A 20,977-nucleotide genomic window follows, 5' to 3' on the forward strand; every position below is an offset into this window, starting at 1 on the left:
GCTTGCCAAGCTTCTGACTAAGACCCATGTTTATGTTCTGTTGCAGAAACTCTGGGGTGGGGGGAACTGTTAGGTGCACTTTGAGGTTTTGTTAAATGGCCACACTTTCACGAGAAGACGACTGACATTTAGAAACAACAAAACAAAAAATTGATTGGTTAGAGCAGGATCTCCATTGTGTTTCCAAGTTAGTTCTGTTCAGAACATGAAGTTCGTGCCTCCTTCCTTTTTTTACAAAAAGAGAGAGAACATAACATTAGTGCCTTTCCTTGGTACTGCAATAATGATAGGGAAGTAAGTAAGGCAGTGTCTGAACAATGGAGAAAGGAAGCAAGGAGAGAAAGAGAGAGAGAAAGAGAGAGAGAGAGAGAGAGAGAGAGAGAGAGAGAGAGAGAGAGAGAGAGAGAGAGAGAGAGAAGAAGAAGAATAAAGGAAGATCTAGCTTGTAAAGAAAGCAAGGACAAATTTTCTCTGGGAAGCCTCTGTTGGTGTATGAGCAAGCTTCAAGGGCAGCACTTTGGGGGCCCCTCATTTGCCTTTCATTTCCAAGGCACAAGTGGCCAATTCTGAGTGCAATTGAGTTGTGCTTGAAAAATGTCAAGAGCATTTGGAAACTACACATTTTTGCTGATGCCTGGAGTCCTGAGCTGAACTACTTCCATGGCCGACTGCTGGGATGAGGTTCACCAGGGGCATCACAAATGAATCATTGAAACGCACCAAGTGTGCCCGTAAGGGGGAAAAATACTGCCTTAATATCCAGTGCAAAAAAAAAATGAAGAGCCATCCTCAGGACCCTTTCCATGCCTCTGTAGAGTCGGTTGACCAGACCTTTACCTTAGGATCTTGCCTAATTTTTTCCTGTAACATGTATTTGCAATTCTTAGTAGACTCAAAGTTAGCATAAGAAATGACCAATAAGACAATGGACTGTCTCCAAGTCACCCTCTAGAAGATCACAAAGTAAGATCCCTAGGATGGTATTGTACCAAGTTATATCTTAAGCAAAGACCCTACTATGTATCCAGGAAATACCTTAGGCCCTTAGACAATCATGTTTCTACAGTATTAGGATCACAGATTCAGAGCTGAAGGGACCTCAAAAGAAATCTAAATTAGTGGTGTCAGACTCAAATAGAAACAAAGTCCACTAAACTGCAGATAGGGATCCCTGTGGACCACACATTGACTTAGAAAACCACATATTAATGTTATCTATGTTTTATTGTATTTTTATTTATTCCTAGTTACATTTTAATGTGGTTTGGGCTGCACTGGGGAATGTTGTATGCCATCTGCAGCCCACAGGTATGTATTTGACACTTCTGATCTAGACCAAGCCCCACATTTTACCCTTAACTAGAGAGTTTAAATGACTTGTCCATGATCACACAAATGGTAAGCAGTAAAGTCAGAATATGAACCCAAGCCTTCCGACTCTAAAACCAAATCTCTTTTCACTGTACCATGCTACCTATTACATTTGGTATTATGTTGAGATTCAATTTATTGATTCATTTCAACCTAATCCAATGGAATATTATCTACTGTGAAAGCACTTTGCAAATGGTGAAGTACAAAACCAATGTGAGCTATTGTTACTGTTGGGCAGTGAACGATTATAAACACAAACACAGAAAGGACACATTTAGTATTCTAATCATAAAAAGGAAAGAGTTCCTTTTAACTGTAACTATGTGGAAACACTAAGTTGCTTCCTCATGGCCGCACTGAGTGGTGGAAGAGAGACCTGGCTCCCTATTACCTGAGACTATTTGATCAGATTAATCCAATTGTTATCCAATTAACTTTTTCAATAACAATCAATCTTATTTCTGACATCAAAGAGATTATTCAAGCCTATCTACCATACCATTTGAAATACCTCTGATATATAAATTTCTGAGTTGAGGGGCTGTATCTTTATGGAAGTTTTTCAAGCCAAATAATTCCAAGTGGGAGAAGCCATTGGGCTTATCGTAACCTATAGGACTCAATATCCAATCCAAAAAGGAACAGCTCCCTTCTCAAAGATGAGGTGTGATGGTATGGAGGAATATAGCTATGTGTATATATACGTATAGGCAGAAATGTTTAGAAAGGGGCAAATTTGAGTTCCTTAAATGAACCTTCATTTTCATAATTACATGTGGCCATTGCATCTTAGAAATCTGTAGTCATATTTTAGTCCCCAAAATGGTTGGATTATGGACCACTTCTGAGGTCTTCTCTTATTGTGAGATTCTATGATTCTAAGACTAGTGAGACTATTCCATAATCAGATGCAACAATCTCATTTTTCATATTTCTCCATTTTAACATAACAGTTTTATACATGTATCCTGTTATCAGATAATTAGAGTGATAAAAGTTCATTGGTCATGGTAATCTCTTTACTGATGTAGCTAGCAGGTACTTGATATCCCAGTATATGGTTTCTCATGAGTTCTTGGCCAAAAAAACAATTCCCTATCTGGTGAAAGCTTTCTAAAGATAAGTGTCACCCTATTTAGCTGGGCTGGTCCTCTGGAGCCAGCTCTTTCCTTGAATCGTTCCCAGCTTGATGGGACCTACCTAGCAACTGGTAGATCAGTATGGGGTTCCTATAGGAGGTAGCATTTAAGCTGAACTTTGAAGGAAACTGGGGTTCTGTGAAGTGGAGGCGAGAAAGAAGTACATACTAGGCATGGAGGCAGGAGATAGAATATTGTATATGGGGAACAGTAAGCAGGTCAGTTGGACTGTTCTTTAAAGTGTGTGCAGTAGGGTAATATATAGAAAGCCTAAAAAAGTAGGCAGCAGCCAAATTGTGAAGGATTTTAAAAGCCAAAAAAGGGAGGTTGCATGTTATTTTAGGGGAAGGCAGAAGTTGCTGGATCTTCTGGAACAGAGAAATTACCTGGTCACACTTGGACTTTAGGAATATCAATTTGGCAGGCATGTGGAGAATGAATTGGAGAAAGGTGAGACTGGAGGCTGGGATACCGACTAGGAGGCTATTGCAGTAGCCCATATGAAAAGTGGTGAGGGCTTGTGGTGGTGGCGGCTCTATGAATAGAAAGGAGTAGGTTACGTTATGGATGTAGATTCAACTAGACTTGGCAACTGATTGGACATGAGAAGTGAGAGAGAGGGCAATTGGCTATGAAAGGTGAGAGAGAGGGCAGAGTGGAGCATGACTGCAAAGTTGTGAAGCTGGGTAACTGGAAGGATCTTAGTGATTTCCTTCCTGAAATGAGAAGAGGGGAATGTTGGAGAAGAAAGATAATTAGATCTGTTTTGGATATGTTGAATGTGAGATGTCTTTTTTGTTTTTTTTAAGGGGGAAGGCAGGGCAATTGGGGTTAAGTGACTTGCTCAAGGTCACACAGCTAGTAAGTGTGTCAAGTGTCTGAGGCCAGATTTGAACTCAGGTCCTTCTGACTCCAGGGCCAGTGTTCTATTCACTGCGCCACCCAGCTGCCCTGAATGTGAGATGTCTGTAGGACATCCCAGAGATGTCCAATAGGGAATTGATGATGTGGGATAAGAGTTTTAAGAGAGAGCCTGGGGGCTGAATATATAGATCTCAGTCATCTGCATAGAGGTAATAGTTGACTTTACTAGAGCTAATGAGATCATCCAAAAAAAGCATGTATATATTGAAGAAGAGATACCCATCCTCAGAGAGTGGAAGGAGGGCAGCTAGGTGGCACAATGAATAGAGTGATGAACTTGGAGTCAGGAAAACCCAAGCTCACATCCTATCTCAGATAAACTTACTAGCTGTTTGGCCCTGAGTAAGTTATTGAAACTCTGCCTCAGTTTCTTTCTATGAAGACTGGCACGCACCTTAAAGAGTTGTTGGGAGGATCGAATGAGATATTTGTAAAGCACTTGGCAAAGAGATAAGTAAATGCTGGGTGTTGTTATTGTTGTTGTCAGAACAAGAACAATAATACTGCAGATGAGACTGAAAAGGAACAGCCAGACAGGTGTAATGAGAACCAGAAAAGTAGTATCATGAAAACCCAGTGAGGTGAGGGTATCAGGAGGAAAGGGTGGTCAGCAGTGTCATATGCTACATAGGGCAAGAAAAATAAGGACCAAGAAAAAGACAATTGAATCTGGCGATTGATGGATAGTTGTTAATGCTGAGGGCAGTAGTTATAGTTGAGTGATAATACTGGTAACTAGGTTGCAAGGAGTGGAGAGATGAGTTTTAAGTGGAAAATGGATATTTGTATAGATAGCTTTTTGCTAGGAGTTTGACTATGAAAGGGAGGAGAGATAAGATAACTTCTAATGTTTCATTGGTATTTAAATCTTTAATTACTTGTTAGAGAGTTTTTCATTTAAGAAACACATATCCTTGTTTTTTTAATATTCTGTTATCACCACCCACACTCCTAAAATACATTTTAAGTAGTTCAATAAAAACTTTAAAGGATACATATCACCCAGGCTTTTTGCTTTGCTTGTGTTTTGGTTTAATCGTAGGCCAGTGGGTTATTATTTAATGATTTAGAAAGACCTTTTCAAAATTGTCCTTGTCTGTATTTGTCATTTGTCAAAATTTAAACAAAATTTTGCAGTCTGGGCTCACAATATAGCGTGGGAGTAAGCATAGCCAGAAAATACACTTTTTGAAAATTATCATTTCAATCAAGATTAAGCAGGAAAAAAGTCGTTAGAAAGGAAACTGTAACCTTGTTAACTGAATCTGGCCTTCTAGGCGTCATCTAACTCGGCTTTGGTCTAATATTCTCATATATATATATATCTAAGATTTCAATTTTAGCCATTTATTCTAATGATGGCCTTGTTAAATAATTAATTAGCCATAAGCTCAACGTCTGACATGGCTGTCAATCATGCTAGCATATCACTCGATCTGGGAGTCTTTAAAATGCTTAGACTTAAAATGCTTTTCAGGCCCTGGCAATAAGCATCCATTTCCAGGTTGTGTTGGAGAGCAGTGTGACAGATGACCCCAAATGTATGTCAGGCTATAGACCTCATGGGAAGATATAGATCCCTCTGGGAAGGCTGGTTGAGCTAGTCAGCAACAGAAAGGTGTTTACTATCAAAGATGAAGTTTTATTTAAATTAACCAACATGTAGGAATTGCACCTTGTGGAATGTATTGACAGATCGACTGTTCTAGGCAGGCATCAGAACAAAAACAAGCAAGAGCAAGGAAAGTCCTATCCATGTGACTTTGAAATTCTAGGTTTATGGGTGAATTATGGGCCTGGAAAGAAACTTCACTAGTCACTTGAGTCCTGCCTCTGAGCCTTCTATAACTACAGTGATCCTCAACGTTCTCTAAGGAGGGAACCCCTTCCCCCCAGAAAATATGTTTAAAGTATTTGAAGTAATGGGGCAGCTGGGTGGTGCTGTAGATTGAGTGCTGGGCCTAAGTTCAAATCTGGCCTCAGACACTTCCTACCTCTATGACCCTGGGCAAGTCATTTAATCCTGTTTGCCTCGGTTTCCTCATCTGTAAAAAGAACTGGAGAAGGAAATGCCAAACCACTTCAGTTTCTCTACCAAGAAGACTATAAATGGAGTCACAAATAGTCAGACATGACTGAAATGACTGAACAAAATTTAAACAAAACAAAAATTTAAAGTAATATGTATTTTTGACCTAATATGCATATGGGCTAAAACAGGTTCTTGTCAGCCTGATAGGACCTTTCAGACCTTGTGTTCTTTTGGCACAGTCTCTTATAACTCAAAGTCTCTTTCACATCAAATGAGACATCAAAGTAAAACTTTGGTGGAGAATTTTGATTAGTGTTAGCATCATACTATTCTGGTCCACCCTGCTCTCAAGGGTAGTGTTGTAATTTGCCGCGGCTATATAATCCAAGAGAGGCAGCCTGGCAGACTGGATAGGGGACTATCCTTGGAGATCTGCCTCTAAAACAGACATATAAGCTTTGGGAGTGTGGGCAAGTCTTTGAAACCGTCAATGCCTGAATGAGTTTTCTGAGACTATAAAATGCAGACTGGTTACTGATCTGCATTGGAAAGTTTCCATGCCAGGACTCCCCTGTACTGATTAAGTCATAAGTCTTTGCCTCCACCAAAAAAAAAAACCTCTTCTAATTTAAAGTAATAAAGAAATATAGCCACAATTCCCCCTTTATAGCTTCATTTGGTCAATGTGTCCTTTTCTCTCTCTTTTTTCCCCCTGACAGGCATTTCTTGTTCAAGACGTCTTCTGGAACTACCCCTCTGTTCAGCAGCTCTTCTCCTGGATACCCTCTGACCTCAGGAACTGTTTATACTCCACCCCCCAGACTCCTGCCCAGGAACACTTTCTCCAGGAATGCTTTCAAGCTGAAGAAGCCATCCAAGTACTGCAGCTGGAAGTGTGCCGCCCTGTCTGCTATTGCAGCAGCCGTACTTCTCGCTATTCTATTGGCTTATTTCATAGGTAAGTTGAAACTTCAGTCTGTCTCCTTCTTGTTGGTCAGAAGGCACTTTCCTTTTAAAGAGGATCCAGCATGGTATATCTGATGGGGGCAGAAGGGGCTGCTGTGTTGAGAGTGAATTTATAGATCCCCTGTAGTTGGTTCAGTCATTTATCAGCTCTTGCAAGACAGACTAGTGAATGATGGATGAAAGTGATTTTTCTCCCCTTAAAACTAATTAAAGCTGATGAGCTTCTCTTCAAGATCCCAAATGACCTTTAGCAAAACAAAGATTAAAAAATTCTGACTTCACATTTTCCTGGCTATAACTTAGGATGCTTATTATTGACCAACCCAACCCTTATTCTCAGAGTTGCCTCCTAGCCTCTCTTTTATTGGATTCTGAGATGGGATTATTGTGTTAAATGAATGCAGCTGTGATCAGATATCACTCAACAACCCAAGAACAAGAACGGCCTTTTGGATGATCTGGGTTCATTAAAGGCCAGACCAGACTTGGCCAATTTACTTTGAGTGCCTCTAAGGAAAAAATATGACAAGATAGTGAGGCCATAGCATCCAAAGAGGTCTCCTAAGAAATGAAATTAATCCAAGTGATTGATTCCCCCCCTCTTTTTTTTCCTTCTCTCCATCCTCACATCACCCCACCCTTTCCAACCAAACCCAAATCACAGTAGCACTCTTTTGCCTTCTGTACTCTATAGCAACCCAGCATAAGACTCAGATTAACATGCTGGATAACTATGCTGTTCTCCAATACCAGTGACACCCACATCCACCCACCAAAAACTAGAACTTGTTTTCATGTTACATAACAATGTGATGTGCTTCTTATGGCAGCATGGATTTAGAATTTTAATAGCTTTTAGAGGCACATGTCCAACTTCCTCATTTTACAGATGAAGAAACTGAGGCCCAGACAGATTAAAGTGATTTGCCTAAAAGTAGCCCCAGGTAGATCATCTCACTCCACACCCAGTGCTCTTCACTAGACCATCCTCACTTTCTGCTCTAAAGGTTGAAATCTACATGCATATCATCATCCCTGCTGATGCCCCAGATTCTGAGTAAGAGTCACAGAAGTTCTGTTCTGTGTTTATTATGCTGGACCTGTGGCAGATACCCAGGCAGAGGCAGTAGTGGCATTTGCGTCAGGTTTTGATTTAAGTATGTGCTTTTCAGGATTTCTCTGGTCAGTTGCAAAAGTTCATCGATCTTTCCAAAAAATTTACTTCTGCAAATTGGAAAGTCTTCCTGATGTCAACAAGTCATCACTCTAGGTCACAGAAACTTCTAGCCCTTTTGCTAATTTCCCTCTTTTCTCGATTTTATCAGCTACATGTGCAGTTGCCTGCTATTAACTTAAACAAGAGAAAGAAATATGACACTTGCTAACCATCAGCTTACATTCTGGACTCTTATCTTAGTCTTGGATCAAGGGTCAGCATTGTCCCATTCCTCACTCAACATCTACTGTGTCTACCTGGCAAATGAAAGGAGACTTGTTGGCATGGGTTCTATCATTTCTGCTATCCACAGGAAGCCAAGTTGGTGCCTTAGGTGGATGCTTCTGAGAGAGCCTGACCTGCCCAATTAAAGTACTTAGTACATAGCTGGGCAGAGAATATGGTGAGGAAAGATCCCCTGATGCAAACACAAGTAGCTTGCCAGGCTGTGTTTATGTACACTTCTTCTATAAGGAAACAAATCCACTGACGTGTGACTAGGGAGCAGCTGCTCTGCCTTCCTCACATATGGACTGGGGCACGAGATATAGAAGTTCCTTCCTGGGTCCAGTGAGTGTGTGGAAGGCAGGCATCTCTCTGCTGGAAGCATAGAAAACTTAGTCCCTAGGGTTAGACCATATGCACAATCAAGTCAACAAACATTGATTAAGTACCTACTGTGTGCCAGGCTCTGTGCTAAGTGCTGGGCATACAAAGAAAGGCAAAAATAACCCCCAAAAATATCTAATGGGGGAAAGAGTATGCATACAATGATACAAATAAGATATATACAGGATAAAATGGAGATAATCTCAGAGGGAAGGCACTAAAGAGGACTATGAATTGCTTCTTGCTGAAGGTGGGAACCTGTTCTGGTGAAAGCAACAAAGCCAGGAAAATACTGTTTGAGGACAGGTAGCCAAGAAGAAAGTTCTTATTGCTCCAAGGGAAGGAGACCCTGAGTATCACTTGTCACCTGTGAGGTTACCCCTTAGCTCCCTGAATGAAATGGCAAAAGAAAGACAGTCACAGCCAGGGGTAAAAATAATAAGGGAGATTATACCTTTAGCCCCAACTCCAGAAGAAATTGAAGGCTGACAAGCTTGACACCTTTGACTTAAATATTAATCTCAGCTTTCCCACTGTTTCTGGGTATCCTGTCCTGGGGGTGGGGGAAAGAGGGGTGGAGGAGGAGGAGGGACATTCCAGGCAGAAAATAGAGCCTGGTGTATAAAGCCCCACCAAATACATGACCATCTGAGCAGGGGTATGTATTATCATTTCTTGTCAAGCTCTGGAATGCAATTGATTGTATTTTTAGCAAGTTTCCTATGGCTACTCAGGATGAAATCTCTGAGAGACTCTAAAGAATCAAGCTCTATTTTCTTTTGGAATCACTTTACAGGTTGACTTTCTGTTGGAAACTGCAAAGAGGTCCCATGTGCTCAATTCTCAGTCTGATGTTCTACTGGGTAGGTCAGGACCATGGAGAGCACATCCATAGAAGGAAAGGGAGTGGCTACTCCTGCCAAACAGGGTCCCCAGTGAGCTTCGACTTGTTGTAGAGAGATAGATGGATACTTTCTGATTTATTGAGCTTGACAGTTAAAATATAATAGCTTTCTGTAAGGGAGAATCATATAAATAGGAAATCGTAAAGTGAGAATTCTTAATGTTTTAATTGAGTATGTAGCTTGTAAATGATGGATTGTGTAACATGTTTATCCAGTCTGCAGGCCATTGGAAGCTGATGCTAAGCATCATAGGATGGTTTATTAGTTTATAATCCATCATTTCTGATTATGTATGCTTTAGGTAAGATTGTGCTTTGACCCTGGAGCATGGAGAAACAATTTATAACTCAAAATGAATGATGTAATTGGCCAGTTTTCAGGGTAGTTAATGCTGGTGATCACATAACCCAGTGGTTCTCAAAGTATGACCCCTTGGAGGTCCCTGAGACCTAGTCAGATGATCCATGGGGTCAAAACTCTTTTCATAGTAATGACATTTTAATTTATATCATAGTAAATAAGAGACATTTTAATTTCTAATATGGATAAATAGTGATAGCTATAACTCACATAAACAAAAGCTCTTGGTGAGGGGTGAGGAGGTCCTCAATAATTTTTAAACAGATAAAGACATCTTGAGACCAAAGAAGTTTGAGAATCACTCACATAGCCATGTAGTCACATAGTCCCTTTCCTGAGTTGGAGGTGAAGTCAAACACAAGATAAGGGATCAGGAACTTGTGACCCCTATCTCTGTCCCAACATTCATACCCTCCTTAGCCTTGGGATAATTGTTTGCCTCCTAAGTCTCCATTTCTTAGCTGTAGAATTGGAGACACTGATGATTATTTTCATGGGGAAACTGAAGTGTATTGAGGACTCAGTAGAGTATGAAAATCAGTTTGAAAATGAAAAGCGATATCATTAATTATGCAGTGCTTATAGGGCCATAAACACTACATTATAAGCATAACACAAAGCAGGGTGATATCAGATCAGTGAGTTCCTGCCTGCCTGGAAAACAACTACAGAGTAGGCCAACTTCAAGGAAAGGGACAAAGACAAAACCTGTGACCCCATGGTAAAGGAGAACATCTTGAAGACCCAAGCCCATATCCTTGTCCAGATGCGTCCCATTTCCTTTAATAAGAGACAAATCCTAAAAGCTTACAATAAATCCCATGTTGTTGTGTTTTGTTTTGTTTTCAGAGAGGCTTTGGGTAAAGGTCTACCAGTTATAGTGGCAAATAAGTCAAATTATTTTCCATGCATGTTCAAACCCGTTGAGAAGAGGCTTTCCTGAAATGAGCAGTGCTGTCGGGTTCAGCTGCATGACAAGTTCTTTCACAGATTCAGGCATGTAAGTGGGTGTAATAGTAGAGCTCTACCAGCAGTTCTGCAGACTAGAAGCCCACAGCCCTTATCATGTCAAGGGGAGCTAGCTCCCCAGAAGCCCTGCCAATATTGCTAAGGCTGAAGGATCTTTTGTGACTCTTAGGTCAAGATCTCCTAGGACATAATTCTCCCAGTGCATACGTAAACTACTCCCTGGAAGTACATTAAGCATGTTGGGAAGCCACATGAACTCATTCCCTTCACTAGAGGAACTCATAGTAAATTATTCTGTTTTTATACTACATGGTTCCCACCCCCTAGGAATAACTTAGGAAATTTTGTCTCTGATTCTCAAGAGAATCCCACCCCTGGCCAACCCTCACCTTCATCTTTCTTTGGAAATTGTGCGTTCTCCTATAAGGTTGTCTTTCTTTCATTAGGTTTATATCTTGCATGTTTCTATCTATGTGTATATTGTCTCCCCTATTAAGATAAAAACTTCTTGAGGGCAGGATCTGGTTTTGCCCTTTATTTGTATCCCCAGGGCCTAGCCCAGTGGCAAGCACCTAAAAAGGACTGCATAACCAATTGTTGTTTGATTGATTGACTAATGTCAGGGCTGAGTCTGTGTGAACAAAAGCTTCCTCAACTCTCAGATTTATCCCATTGTTTGACAGAATTGGTTTCACAAGGTCAGTGTCATAGATTCAACTGTACTGTAAAAGAAATGCTAATAGTGCCCTCCACTATAGCAAAGCAGACCTTCATATAGCCCTTTAAGCTTTGCAGTGTTATATAACAGGGTGTTCCTAAAGTCTGGACACTTAGGTAAAAGTGCATATTTTCAAGAAATGAAATGAATGAAATTTTCAACATTTTATTTAATTGGAATATTAACAAATAATATCTTCAATACGATTTCCATCATTTGCAAGATTCACATGAACTCGATGCAGTAACTCCACATTGCTGTCAATTTTGGCACATTCACTCTTGATGCATTCAATCAAGTGCACTGCATCTGTGATTTTCATTGAGCACACCTTCTCCTTTAGCATATGCCAGAAAAAGAAGTCGCTGAACAACACAGAGTCTGTCGTGAAACGGTTAATGAGATGTTAATGAGATTTCCTATGTGTCCAGACTTTAGGGGCACCCTGTACCCACTAACTTATTTGATCTTCACAACTACCCTATGAGGTAGATACTATTATTTTCATCATTTCATAGAAGAGGAGACTGAGGCTAGAATAGGTTAAGTGACTTACCCAAGGTCACAGAGCTAGTAAGAGTCTGAAGCAGGATTTTAACTTAGATCGACTCCAAGGCTAGTGGTCAATCCCAGAAACCAAGTAATGGCACCTTATGCTTCTGGAGAGTAATTTTAAAAAAATATTCCAAAGCACTTTCACATAATTATTTTATTTGGTCCTCCCAACAGTCCTGTGTGGTAATACTCATAATAGGCTCAGAGGTTGTGACTTGCCTGTATTAATATAGCTAGTCAGTGACAGAGCTGGGGTTAGAAGCCGGGTTTTCTGGTTCCAAACACAGGATCTGTTTCTTGGGTTCTCTAGCTTAGTGATTCTGCTGTATCCTCTGAAGATTCAGGTTATCCTGATTTACCAGATACTTTATGCAATTTAAATGATCTCTTCCATAGTTTAAACTCATTACTTTCTGTTCAGTCCTCATTAACAAATGAGCATAATTGGTCCCTTTTCTTCTCATGGAATCTTTTAACATATCAATAGTTAGATATCATGTCTCCCTGCTGTCTCTTTTTTCTGCAGATGAAGTGCCCATAGTTCTCTTAACCTTTCCATGTTTCTTTTCCTCCTCAAGCCTTATATTACTCTCTCCTCTTTACCACCTGATTTCACTATGTCTCTTTAGGGGGAAAAAAAGTGTTGATTCCCCAAACTGAATCCACACATACCAGTTAAAGTTCCAACCCCTGTGCTGGTGAAGCAGGGGATTGAAATTCTCCAGTTTCTGTGTCCTATCAAAGCAATTTTATAAGGAATTAAATCTTCTTTCCTATGCTCATCCACAGGCTAACAAAGAGGCTTTCCCTTTTATTTGATTGTGACTCTGAGAAATAGAAATCTTCATCTGAACAATTTAGCTTTTCACTGGACTGCTGGAAAACAACACTTCAGCATTTTGGCCAGGAGGAGCTGCCTGGCACAGCTGCTTGGGTACTCACTTCTCCTCAATCTTCATCTTCTCCAAATTCCTATTCAAAGTTCTCCTCCATTTGGCTATCTTTTTTGGTTCAGGGCCTAATGCACTCCCTTAATTACCCTTTGCTTTGCTGCCTTTCTGAGAATTTCCAACAGGTTGTCTCCACACTACTTCAGCAGGCTATCACTGGCTCCCTACTCCAACAGTACCTCATTACCTTCATACTTTCATATAACATTTGAATGTCATGTTCTTTTGAAAAACTTGGAAAATTATTGCTGGTCCCACTCAGCAGAGAAGAAAGATGCCTCAGAAATACAGGTTCCTTGTTCAAAATCAGGACCATCCTGGAGATTCTGGGGGGATTGGCAAGGTGATCTCTAGTAAAACACATCTGTGATAGCAACAGTGTATATACCATGAACTTATTGTCCAAACCCTTCATTTCTTTGGTGGAGTAAGAGGAAGAAGATGAAGAGCATCTCTGTAAATTTAGCCCTTCAAATTTCTTCCAAAGTCAACAACAACAAAAAAGGAAAACATAAAAAACAAAAAAAACCCCTCTACCTACACATGATACCAGAAAGTCACCTTGTCTTTTTTCACTACAGTTATTCCTGCCAAATATAAAATACTGTGTTTTAAGTAAGCTGCTAAACTGCTCTGTCTTCTGCCAATCTGACTTTGATCTCCAAAGAACATCAGGCCATCAACATGTCAGTATGTTAAAAGTGTGGTAATTTGGGGGGCTTTCAGTTTCCTTTGAAAATAATAGGAGATTATTTTCTATGGAAACTAAAAGCCTACAATGTGTTTAAAGTTACTACACTTGGAAATTGATATGTTGAGACTCATCCTGATGAATCCTAAGAGCCCGGCTGCTATTTTGTGTACTCCCATCACACAGAACAGAGCAGGAATAGGGAAAATAAAAAGAACATGACAGAAAATGATGAGCACAGTACACTTACCTGGCATCTTTTATGTGCATGCAGCCTAGGAAAAATATTCGCTCTCATTTAGCCTCCAACATTATTTGACTACATAGACAGATGAGATTTAAGGTAAACTTCATCCTATTGTGTGCATTCCTGACAACGTAGTTACCTGGATCAGAAGAGAATCCTGTTATCTAAAGGGCAGAGCTTTACATTATTAGACCTGAATAGTTTACAAATAAAATTCCACCATCACTCCCACTCCTCTAAAATTTATTCAAGCTTGTTAACATTGGTTGGGGGGGGGGGGAAGGTGCTGGCCACAGATGAGTTAGGAAGCACTTTAATGTCCTTTGTTCCTGTCTTAGACAGTATTTAGTAGAATACTTTTTATCTAACAGAATGCTAATGAATTCTTAACCTGATAATCTATTCCTGTCACTGCTGCCACAGTCTTGTGTGTGTGAAGGGGGAGGGGGAAGAAAAGGAGACAAAAAGGGGAGGGGAGAGAGGGAAAGAGAGAAAAAGACTGTCATTTATCTTTCACATCCAGTTTTAAAAGGACCCACTAATTTGTCATAAGTAGAGAAGTAAAGCACTAATTAAGCTCTGGTTGGGTGCATGACAGTCAATTTGAGGATTTGTCCCTCTGAAGAAGTTTCAAATAACAGAAAGTTTTTCTCTTCCCAAAATAGATAGGACCCCATTAAAAACAAGATTGAAAGAATCTTGTTGGTTTAGGGTTCTTTTAGCTAAAACAGCTTGGTAACTCCATGGATAGAGTGTTGGGACTGGAGTCAAGAAGACCTGAGTTCAAATCTAGCCTCACACACTAGCTGTGTGACCCCAGGCAAGTCATGTAGCCTCTCTCTGCATCTGAAAAATGAGAATTACAATATTACCTCCTGCTCAAAGTTGTTGTGAAAATGAAATGAGGCAAGATTGATAAAGTACTTTGTGAACCTTGAAGTGCTGCGCGAATGCTTGCTATCATCAGAATTATTGCATCTGCTTACAACCAAATACATATTCCTTCAAGACTTCAAGGATCTATGATTTTATCCATGTGGGGATCCCAATACCAGTGCAGATGGTATCCCCTTTACCCCTTAGTAGATCATCCTTGTGAATTAGAGCAATTTTAAAAATTCATCATTTGGGTACCAGCCTTCCAGATAATGAGTTGTTGAATCAGTCATTCAATGAACCTTTTTATTATGTACTGCTTATGTGTCAGACACTGTCCTACACCCTAAAGATTACAAAAACAAAAAGGAAACTGTCTCTGCCCTCAAGGAGCTTATGTTCAATTTGTACACATATAAATCTACACAATATAAGGAGAAAGCATTGGCCAAGGGGGAGTGGTGGGTACACACTAGCAGCTTGGAGTAGGAGGAAAGGGCTCATGTAGGAGGTGATTTTTTTGAGCTGAACTTTGAAGGAGATTCAGTATTCTAAGAGGTGAAGGCAAGAAGGGAGTATATACATTCTAGGCAAGGCCTGGACAAAGGCCCAGAGTTGGGAGACTAGGTATTGTGTATAAGGAATGGCAAATGGGCCAGTTTGGCTGAACTACAGAGTGAGAGAATGGGAGTAATAAAGGTACGAGAGGTCTACCAGAGCCAGATTGTAAAGGACTTTCAAACAACATTTTGTATTTAATCTTAGTGGTGATGAGAAGCTTTTACAGTTAAGTTAGGAGGGAAGTAACATAGATAGATCCTATGCTTTAGGAATATTACTTTAGGTTCTTGGATGTAGACACATAAGTCCATCACTGTGCCGTTAGTGAAAGCCTTTCCAACTTGGCACCTCCCTACCAACTATTCCTTTTATGGATCCATAACAATGTTGATGAGTGTATTACCTCTACCTCCAAAGTCTGCTCTGATTGAATGATTTATCACCCTCCAGCCAACCTGACGATTAACTTACCCAAACATGGCTAGGTTGGTCTTAGGGAAGCAGAGAGGCCACCACCACTGCCAGGCTCATTCGTGAAATCCTTTCAACTTAATAGCAGCCCCTGCTGATCTGGTATTCCACTAACACAGTCATCGGGAACCCAGGATCCCCTCCACACCATAATTAAGCATTAGAGTCAGACTTCAACGGAGAACTACCAGGTAAACCCCTCCTAACTCAAGTAGTCAAGTCAATAATAGACTTTTTCACCAGGGTCCAAGGGCAGAGAATTAATTATAGCAGAGGTCTTTAAACTTTTCTGTGTCCTAGACCCTTTTAACAGTGTAACGAGCCTTACGGACCCTGTCTCAGAAGAATGCATAAAATAAAATACAGAGGATGACAAAGGAAACCATGAAAAACAGTTAACAAAATATTTTTTTAAAGTTCCCAGACCCCAGATCACAAACTCCTGAGCTAGAGGAAGGTATTCCTGCTTCACATTTTAAGCTACTTACAGCACAATGAAGCAGTTCATATTTGCACTGAACTAGAATAAAAACCAATACCAGTAACAATCCCCTGACATTTGAGGGAACCAAGAGTATAATTCTATCAATATGGAATGTTCACCACCTGTTGTTCCCCAATATTAAAATTGACAGCCTTCTCATGGGCTTTTCTATTGCAGTTGTCTGTTCAGCAGTTACTGCTATAGAGATCTTGGTGCTTGTCTATCATACCTTATTATGCACCACTTATATCGATCAATCAGTATCAACCAGGTGATCAATTAAGAGACATTAATTGTCTATGTGCCAGACTCTGTGCTAAACTTGTATACTGCATCTGCTTAGGTATAAATCATAGGCTGCCTATAGAATCCCCAAGTTATTGGTTTGCATTAGCTGTTTTTCAGGTTATCATTTTAATCCGTATATTGGCTTGGCTTATTGCTTAAAAGGGCCTGTGCGCTGTTTCTAGTGTATCAGAAGAGGAAAGCCTGTTCAAGAATCAAACCAAAGTTAGACACAGATATTTATAATTGATTTACACTTTGATGACCACCACCATCCCCTGAGCCTAGACTCTACTCAGGAATTTAAAGTAAACTAGGCTTGAAGCTGGTCAATCAGTATTAGGGTTAGGTGGGCCATTTAGTAGAAAGGTAAAAAGATTCATAATCCCCAGCTCAGCAGTTCCTAGTTTCTCCCTTTTTCCATATAAAGGGGAGTTTCTAGTTCCCTGATGTTGTAATTGCCTCTGTTCCCAAATTGCATTTCTGAGCTAGAAAGCATTTAGGCAAAGGAGCAGTTAGGGGGACTATATAAGCACCACATTTAAGCCCTCTAGCAGGAATTTGTGATTCCCTGAAATTGAGATAACTAGCTGAGTGAAACTGGTAAGTGTTTGTGTTTGGCAGACTGCCGTCATTTGGCACTCCCATTACAAAAGTGTAGCTGAATTTAGTTGAAGTTCAAGGTGAAGAAGCAAATAAGGATGTAGAGCTAAAAGTCTGTTGCTGTTTCTCTGTAAATGAGGAAGAGCTAAGAAATAAATGCAAATGTTGCTAGGACTGTGCACACGAACCATATCGTTTGGGTTTGGGTTTTTTGTCGTGTTTTCTTTTTTTGTCTCCACGATTGTCTAGTTTGGCTGTGTAAGCTTGTGCAATGCAGACTTGACCTGACAGTGAACTTTAAAAGCACTCCTTTTTTCTCTTGAGGCCACCAGACTAGACTTTCTTCCATTCTGCAATGGAAATTTCTTTTGCAAACTCTATGTAATACTCTTGGGCCCTTAAAAACAATAACAAAAAAAAAACCCAGAATCTTTTGCTTGAGCCTGTTTGCCCTTGAATAAAAAGTTTGTTAAATGGCATGTCTTGCAACATGGTCCTCAGCATTAGGAATACACCATTATTTCATAGTTCAGCATTTGTCTTGAGCCAAGTATTGTATAACTGTTAACATCTTATTTAAGGGAGGGAGAATTAGATGAAAAATATTTATAACATCTTTGTAAATATAACAGCGACAAATTGTGCATTAGTAAGACAAGAGCTTGGCTAAGATAAAATAAAAAGCCCCCTCCACTGTAGGCATCTTTCAGAACTACTTCCTAAAAGCCAAAGAAATGTATTTGATAAGCAAACAAACTTCACTTCCAGGCTTTGTATTTCTTTCATTATGGCTTCTTCCATAGCTCTGAGTGAAAGTCCTTCCCCTGGGATGCTTTTTCAGTGGAGGTAGGTCATTTGTAGGAAGATTTGTGCAAACAGAATCTACAGCTTCCCTAGGGAGACTGATCTTTATAAAAGAAGGGCACATTACCCTGCCTTTACCATAGCCATCATGATGCAATTCTATCAGTTTGCTTACTTCTCTTACACCATGAGCTTTTTAGAGTCATGTTAATGAAACTTAGATTAGACTTGGGTTATATTCCACAGGGAAAGGTAAGTAGCTGGGTGCCAAATGCATTCTGTTCTTCAGGCCATAATAAACACTGATGACATTTTTTGCTGCTTTAAAGAACTTTGATGTGCCTTTGAAAAATGTCTCCTTTGCAAACAAAGCTTAAGACTATCTTCTTCCTCAATTCCCCAATTTGAGGATAATGGGGAATTACATTAGTTGAATTTGGGGGTATATACATTTGAAATGTCTTTTAATAAATACATTGTTGGACATATCAAGTTACCCAAGAATTAGGGGTAACAAAATTCACTGAGTCATAGATCTAGAATTTGAAGGTACATGAGGAGAGGTCTCAGATCAGAGTCAAAATCTGTTCTATTCTGGTACAATAAGGTACTTTGTGTCCTAAATATATGACCAGACAGTTGATTTAATTAAGTAATTGCACAAAGTGCAATAATGAGTGTGGCTCCCCATGGCCTTCCATTGTCTGCTTAAGCATGCTCATTAATCTATGGTAGGCTTGTTTGAAGGTAGATGATAATCCTTGTGCCAGATCAGCAGAGCATTCATGACATGGTAGAGTAGCCCCTATTAGATAGTCTCCTTCTTTTCAGATGGCTACCCATCATTTTCTTATTACCTCTTGCCATGTCATATATAAGTTGATTTCTTGGTCTACCATATACACCATCTAGTCAAAATTCCTTATTTTAAAAATGTTTAAATGAGACCCAGAGAGGATAGGTGATTTGCCAAAAGTCACCCATTAAAAGTGGTAGGGCCAAGATCTGATCTCAGGTCCTCTGACTCCAAATCTAGCTCTTTCTACGTGGGTTTTTAAAAAACTTTTCTAAGTAGGTTGGGCATGCGTCCCAGTGTGTCAGATTGCCACAATGGGTGCCCAGATTAGTTGTCTTTCACAGAATCTAAGGATATTTTTAATTTGAAATTTTCCAGAGGGTGGGACCCAGTAAAGATTCCTAGGTAGTCAGAGAGTTAACAAGGACATTTAGTGAGCTTTGAGTATTTTCTAAGTTATGTGTTGCTTGAATGCCTGGTGCAGTGACATTAATCCGGTACATGTAGGGGATGGAACCAGTTCAAGGGCCACTGAACTCTGCATTTTCCTAACACATCACCAAATAGGGACTCCTGTGATAAAGAATATTTTGTTACCTTACTAGGAAGAATGAGTGTTCCATAGACATTTCTCCATTTCTCATGTCTTGAATACGGTGGAGTAGTTGAGGTGCTGTGGAGTAAGAAAAGTTAAAAGGAAATATTTGTCATGCTGCCCATTCTGTGATTCTCAAGAGAAGCCATTACTGCCTTCCTGAATTTGCCGAGAATTTTTTTTGACATTTGGGTAGATTTTAAAGTTTATGGTAACCCCTCCCCAACCTCTGACATCCACTAAGCTTTAAGGGACTGCAACAGTGAAGGATAAAGAACCAACATGAGAGAAATAAATACTGAAAGGAGCAAGATTAAAAACAGGGGCAAGAAGTAAGCAAAAGCCATAACAGGCTGTGAAGAGAATAATTGGAAATGTTAACTAGCAACAGAAATTATGAGATGCTATACATCAAGCAATGGAAAACATGGGACAATTAGAGGAGACAAGTATGGAAAGAAAAATGATACCCAGCATAGCAAATTACATATCATATTCTGCACAATTTCTTGAACCAATAAAGTCCAACCAAAGTGTAATGAGATGAAAAGCAATAGTTGAGAATTACTTGGAGGTTGCTTTACCGCTTCATCTTGCACCATTAGATTTCTGGTTCTCTCATGAACCACTTAGATAAACAACAGAGGACAGCCCAATATTTGTGCAAATAAAACTTAGTTATCATAATATAGGGAATGGAATTTATAGCTATGGGAAAATGTTTCCTAATAAATGGTGATGGAGCAACTAATAGTTACCATTGGTCCATACATTGAATGGAAGGTATGATAAAGATAAAAATTACTTGAGGGGGGTGACATGTAGAGTATCAAATACCTGTGATTTCATAGAGAAACACCCAGTGAGGTAACTTCCTCAACTAATGTAGTCTGTACCTTCTCTGCACCTTATAGCTTAGAAGGTTGCCTACAGGCCTTGGGAGAATAAGCAATTTGCCTAAGGTCACATAGCTAGTATGCATCCTAGGCAGAACTTGAACCCAGGCCTTCCTGACTCCAAGGTCATTTCTCTATCCACTACAATATACTGTCACTCTATAAATATTATCCTTCCCTCAAAACCAGTCAGCACCAAAGGTATTTTATGTCCTGCTGAATCATAGTTGGCATCCAGATTCATCAATTGTCTTCACTACATTAGGTTTATCAGAGCTTGAAATAATACAGATAGATACTATACCCCTGTGAACACTGGGTTTTTGGGAGAAAGAAAATCCACCCTTGACTTAATTGTATGTTCTTTCAATAGATCCATAGTGTCTGAGAGCAAGTTGTGAGAATTTTCTTTCTCCCTTTACAAGATACTTCAACAAGTAAAGGAGTTAACTTAATCCTAGATATCTCCAAGGTTGTATACAGAGGAAGCAAGTGACTTATATTCTCTTCAAAACTTTCCCCACCATATTGCGCTAATCCGCATAGTGTAGAATGAAGCTGAGGGAGGATATTTGGGAACAAATGATATGGTCCTCTTGTGTTATGACAGAGATTCTCAACCATTTGGTGTCAATTTGGTGAAGCCCATGGACCCCTTCTCAGAAGAATGCTTTTAAATGCATAAAGTTACAGAGTAAACTAAGTATTTGTAAATGTACTGATCAAAATATATTTTTAAAAAGCAAGCAAACAAGCTCAGAGATCCCAAGTTAAGAATTTCTCTCCTGAGAGTTAGAGTCTAGACAAGGCAGGCTAGTGTAATGGAGAGGACTGGGCCTGATTTCAGGAGACTTGAGTTCAATTTCTAACCCAACGCTTCCCACCTATTTGACCATTGGCATGTCCCAACCACACAGAGGCTCAGTTTCTTCATCCTTAAAATGGAGATGA

General features: G+C 39.8%; 1 protein-coding gene across 1 annotated transcript in view; it reads left to right on the forward strand.

The window, feature by feature from the left end:
- The window catches only part of TENM2 (teneurin transmembrane protein 2), a 1,009,006-nt gene that overhangs the window by 757,883 nt on the left and 230,146 nt on the right, over positions 1–20,977 (forward strand). The window contains exon 5 of the mRNA XM_036751277.1: positions 6,189–6,427. Coding sequence (XP_036607172.1) covers positions 6,189–6,427 — 239 coding nt within the window. The remainder of the gene's footprint in view (positions 1–6,188; positions 6,428–20,977) is intronic.

Source organism: Trichosurus vulpecula, chromosome 3, assembly GCF_011100635.1.
Source record: "Trichosurus vulpecula isolate mTriVul1 chromosome 3, mTriVul1.pri, whole genome shotgun sequence".
NCBI lineage: Eukaryota > Metazoa > Chordata > Mammalia > Diprotodontia > Phalangeridae > Trichosurus > Trichosurus vulpecula.